General features: G+C 49.9%; 1 protein-coding gene across 1 annotated transcript in view; it reads left to right on the top strand.

Annotated features, from left to right (window-relative positions):
* The window catches only part of TRIM44 (tripartite motif containing 44), a 79,004-nt gene continuing 73,227 nt past the window's right edge, over positions 1-5,777 (top strand). Inside the window, exons 1-2 of the mRNA XM_053720523.1 lie at positions 1-531; positions 1,630-1,837. Of these exons, the coding sequence (XP_053576498.1) occupies positions 359-531; positions 1,630-1,837 (381 nt within the window). The 5' untranslated portion in view covers positions 1-358. The remainder of the gene's footprint in view (positions 532-1,629; positions 1,838-5,777) is intronic.

Genomic DNA, 5,777 nt, shown 5'->3' with positions numbered 1-5,777 from the left:
AATCAGTTATATACAGAGGGGACAGGAGGGTAATCTTGTATATAGAGAGAACTAAAATGCTGATCTCCTTCAGTAAAAGCACTGAGTCAGACAAGGATCTATTAATAATATACTAGTTGAAACAGAAACTACTTGTGGACAAAGAGCAAAGCTTCTTTTAATCTACAGAGCACAGAGAGGGGAGGGGCAAAAGTAGGTGCAGCTTCATAAGAGGAAAAACGAGAAAGTAAATAGGAAGTGAGATTCAAGCAGGAGACACAGGGAATAAGCACATTTGTTAGAGATTAAGGTCTAATTGCTGCACAGACAGCTGCTGGGCTACATTGTCTGACACAAGGGCTGTAGGCCGGAACCTGCCATGGCTAGTGGTGAGGTGGGCTTGCTGCCCCCTGATGGCACTTGTGATGCCTGCGAGCCAGACGAGCCCAGAGAAGCAGCAGAGATCTGTGATGATTGTGGCTTTTCCTTCTGTGACACTCACGCCGAGGAGCACAGGGCTATATTCCCAGGGCACAGTATCAGGGACCAGTGGCGTCACTAGGGTTGGTGTCACCCGGTGCGGTAATTTATGGTGTCACCCCCCCCCAGAAAGCAGACACACACAAAAACACAGGCAAACACACATACAAACACTCAGACACACTTAAAACATACTCAGATGCACACACAAACACTCTGAAACACACTCAGACACACACACCCAAAAACACACACACAAAAACACTGAGACACACACACACACACACACACAAAAACTCAGACACACACATACAAAATATGTAAACTGCACTGCATTAATTATAAAGCTCATGCCTAGAGCTGCTCCCTGGCTCAGCAGAGCATCAAATGAAAGATAAACAGAGCACTCTAAAATAAATCACTAAAGAAAAGTTTTAGGTGCAAACTATGAAAATTCTGCTCTCTGACTCTGTTCCAAGTCTGTCAGTGCACAGTCCCAGGCCGCGTGCCTACCGCTTCTTATGGCCAATCACCTCTGCACTCTGCCCACCCCCAGACCCCCGCCCGCCCTCCTACCTGTTCAGTGTGCACTTAGTGTAACCGTAATGGTCTGGTGGGCATCATACGTGGCTCCTTCACTTTAAAGACAGTGTCAAACAGTCATGCGGTCAAGTGCCAGGCATCCCCTCATGATTTGCCAGTTCCCGTTTAGAGAGACAGCACAGCAGTGAGTGACTCCACTGCTCCACATGTCACTGAGCAGTGAGCACAGATAGGCAGGCAGGTTTAGGCTAGCAGCGCAACTTTGCAAGCCCCACGGCATGCCCACAACATTCATAGTGAAATTGGGCAGGGGAGAAGCAAAGTACAAACAAGCAAAAGCAGCCGGGAAAACTATTTGTTGAAATTGCAGCACTGGCTCAAGGGGCAAAAAAATTGTGTGTCTACATCTTCCCCAGTCCCACCAATGTTCACAAATGCCAGCCCCTCTAATAAAAAAAATCTATGCATCTCAACATTGTATTTCTTTGAATATCAATAAAATTAAAAAAAAAAAAAAAAAAAAAAAAAAAAAAAATTTTTTTTTTTTTTTTTGGTGTCACCCCCTGGTGGGTGTCACCCGGGTGCGGCCCGCCCCCCCGCCCCCCCCCCTAGTGACGCCACTGTCAGGGACTTCTCGCAGGAGCTGCCTGCAGCACTGGGCACCAGCAATGAACAACCAGAGACTGACGACAAGAAAAAATGCCCAACACACAACCAGGAACTGAGTTTGTACTGCAGGGAGGACAAGGAGATAATCTGTGTCCTCTGTGCTGTCACCGGCAATCACAGGCAGCACCAGCTTATTACCCTTAGAGAGGCCTATTTAGAAATGAAGGTAAGACTGGCAGCACGGTACCCACAGACCAGTGGCATATGGGCAGCACGGTACCCACAGACCAGTGGCATATGGACAGAGGGGTAGCACAGACCAGTGGCATATGGGCAGCACGGTACCCACAGACCAGTGGCATATAGACAGAGGGGTACCCACAGACCAGTGGCATATGGGCAGCATGGTACCCACAGACCAGTGGCATATGGACAGAGGGGTAGCACAGACCAGTGGCATATGGGCAGCATGGTACCCACAGACCAGTGGCATATGGGCATGGGGGTAGCACAGACAAGTGGCATATGGGCATCATGGTACCCACAGACCAGTGGCATATGGACAGGGGGGTACTACAGACAAGTGGCTACAGGCACAGGGTAGCACAGACCAATGGCATATGGGCAGGGCGGTACCACAGACCTGTGGCATATGGGCAGGGCAGTTGTCTGTAGCAACAGAAAGTACTGGCAAACAAATAACTTGCAGCATCTGTACATTATTGTTGTGTACCCTGGGCCCTTCTCTTGCACGTACAGACCATTCAGGTGCTCTACTGTGTTGCATGGTCTCATGGCTAACGTTGTGGTTACAGAGGTGGCGGTACCAATTACTACTACAGAGGGGCTGATACAAAAAGAAATAGCGTAACAACAATTTCAGTGTAGCAGTTCCATTTGCTGCACCACCCTTAGTATTGGGGGCCCTGGACAAGACAAATGTGCTAAGACCAGCACCCTTATTACCCTCCCCTGTATGGCCTAACCCAGTGTCTTCTATATAAAGAATATTACACCTCCTGGTACAATAAACACTTCACTATAAACTAAATACAGGATGTACATTGCACGTTCTCATTGTGGGGCCTGGGCAGCAGCCCCTTTCACCCTGCATAAAGGACAGACAGGCCTATCTATTTGCATGGATCAGAATTGCAGTCATGGGGGATTATTGCCCTGACCAGTAAAGAGCTGCTGTGTCTATATCAAACAGCCCTGTGCCCCTAACTGTTCCTATACTGCCACACAGTGATGAACCCAAACTATAGCTGCCTCCCACCCTATCCCTTTAATTTAGATACATACGAGCAATAACAAAATGCTTTCATGGGTTACAGTATTTACTTGTAGTGTGCTGTAATTATGTGTTTATTCCGTCACAAAGGGGTCAACTTAACTGTAGTGCAGCAACACAGTGGTGATCCTAAAGATGGCCGTGATTAGAGGATACACACATATGCCACCCTTGATTGGCTCAGTGGCCGTGTTTGGCTCCAGACTAGCAGTGCATTGCTGCCCCGGAACTCACTTTAACAATATGTTTCCCTTTATGGGCATTAAACAAATAGCTATGAAAAGCAATAGTCCTTAAAATACTGTAAAACGTTATGAACCTATTTATCACAGCTTTATGCCTCTCTTCCGCTAACATTGACCCAATTACAAACTAGTATTAAACATAACCATGATGATTTGCCAAACTACAATCACCCTAACCTGCGAGGGTCAAATCCTTGACATGCCCCAAACTACAATTACCCCAACCCGCCAGTGTCAAATCCTCTACATGCCCCGAACTACAATTACCCCAACCCGCCAGTGTCAAATCCTCTACATGCCCCGAACTACAATTACCCCAACCCGCCAGTGTCAAATCCTCTACATGCCCCGAACTACAATTACCCCAACCCGCCAGTGTCAAATCATCTACATGCCCCGAACTACAATTACCCCAACCCGCCAGTGTCAAATCATCTACATGCCCCGAACTACAATTACCCCAACCCGCCAGTGTCAAATCATCTACATGCCCCGAACTACAATTACCCCAACCCGCCAGTGTCAAATCATCTACATGCCCCGAACTACAATTACCCCAACCCGCCAGTGTCAAATCATCTACATGCCCCGAACTACAATTACCCCAACCCGCCAGTGTCAAATCATCTACATGCCCCGAACTACAATTACCCCAACCCGCCAGTGTCAAATCATCTACATGCCCCGAACTACAATTACCCCAACCCGCCAGTGTCAAATCATCTACATGCCCCGAACTACAATTACCCCAACCCGCCAGTGTCAAATCCTCTACATGCCCCGAACTACAATTACCCCAACCCGCCAGTGTCAAATCCTCTACATGCCCCGAACTACAATTACCCCAACCCGCCAGTGTCAAATCCTCTACATGCCCCGAACTACAATTACCCCAACCCGCCAGTGTCAAATCCTCTACATGCCCCGAACTACAATTACCCCAACCCGCCAGTGTCAAATCCTCTACATGCCCCGAACTACAATTACCCCAACCCGCCAGTGTCAAATCCTCTACATGCCCCGAACTACAATTACCCCAACCCGCCAGTGTCAAATCCTCTACATGCCCCGAACTACAATTACCCCAACCCGCCAGTGTCAAATCCTCTACATGCCCCGAACTACAATTACCCCAACCCGCCAGTGTCAAATCCTCTACATGCCCCGAACTACAATTACCCCAACCCGCCAGTGTCAAATCCTCTACATGCCCCGAACTACAATTACCCCAACCCGCCAGTGTCAAATCCTCTACATGCCCCGAACTACAATTACCCCAACCCGCCAGTGTCAAATCCTCTACATGCCCCGAACTACAATTACCCCAACCCGCCAGTCTCAAATCCTCTACATGCCCCGAACTACAATTACCCCAACCCGCCAGTGTCAAATCCTCTACATGCCCCGAACTACAATTACCCCAACCCGCCAGTGTCAAATCCTCTACACGCCCCGAACTACAATTACCCCAACCCGCCAGTGTCAAATCCTCTACACGCCCCGAACTACAATTACCCCAACCCGCCAGTGTCAAATCCTCTACACGCCCCGAACTACAATTACCCCAACCCGCCAGTGTCAAATCCTCTACACGCCCCGAACTACAATTACCCCAACCCGCCAGTGTCAAATCCTCTACACGCCCCGAACTACAATTACCCCAACCCGCCAGTGTCAAATCCTTTACACCCCCCGAACTACAATTACCCCAACCCGCCAGTGTCAAATCCTTTACACCCCCCGAACTACAATCACCCCAACCAGCCAGGGTCAAATCCCCTACACGCCCCAAACTACAGTTACCCCAACCCACCAGGTTCAAATCCTCTACACGCCCAAACCACAATCACCCCAACCCACCAGGGTCAAATCCATTACATACCCCATCTCTATACCTGTAATATTCAAGAGGCTTCATATATGAAACCCATCACCACCATTAACCATTAAACCCACCAAGATAAACCATATAACCCAGACCGTAAACCTATGTATTCCATCTTCCCTTTAGGTAACTGACATTAAAATCCAGCTCTATACATTACAAAAACTAAATACAAGAAGCACTAACCACCCTATAATGGGCTAGATTGCAAGTGGATCTCTAATTTTATATTGCGCCTGCAAATGGGCAAATTTTGCCCATTAGCAGGTGCGTGATAAATAATCAACCAATAAAGAGATCAGATCCCAGTAAATATATAATTGTAAGTGCTCATATACCTATATATTTAAAAATGCTGCGTGACGAGGGGGGGGAGGGAGAGGGGGGGGGGTGGAGAGGGGAGGGGGGGGGAGAGGGAGAGGGGAGGGGGGGTGGAGAGGAGGGTGGAGAGGAGGGGGGGGGGAGGGGGGGGAGGAGGGGGGGGGAAGGGAGAGGGGAGGGGGGGTGGAGAGGAGGGTGGAGAGGAGGGGGGGGGGAGGGGAGGAGGGGGAGGGGGAGAGGAGGGGGGAGGGGAGGGAGAGGGGGGGGGGAGGGGGAGAGGAGGGGGAGAGGAGGGGAGGGGGAGAGGAGGGGGAGAGGAGGGGGGGGAAGGGAGGGGGAGAGGGGGGGGGAAGGGAGGGGGAGAGGGGGGGGAAGGGAGGGGGGAGAGGGGGGGAAGGGAGGGGGAGAGGGGGGGGTAGGG

The sequence above is a fragment of the Bombina bombina genome, chromosome 7, assembly GCF_027579735.1.
Source record: "Bombina bombina isolate aBomBom1 chromosome 7, aBomBom1.pri, whole genome shotgun sequence".
Lineage (NCBI taxonomy): Eukaryota > Metazoa > Chordata > Amphibia > Anura > Bombinatoridae > Bombina > Bombina bombina.
Note: the sequence above shows the minus strand (reverse complement) of the source record. Positions and strands in the feature narration are given on the sequence as shown.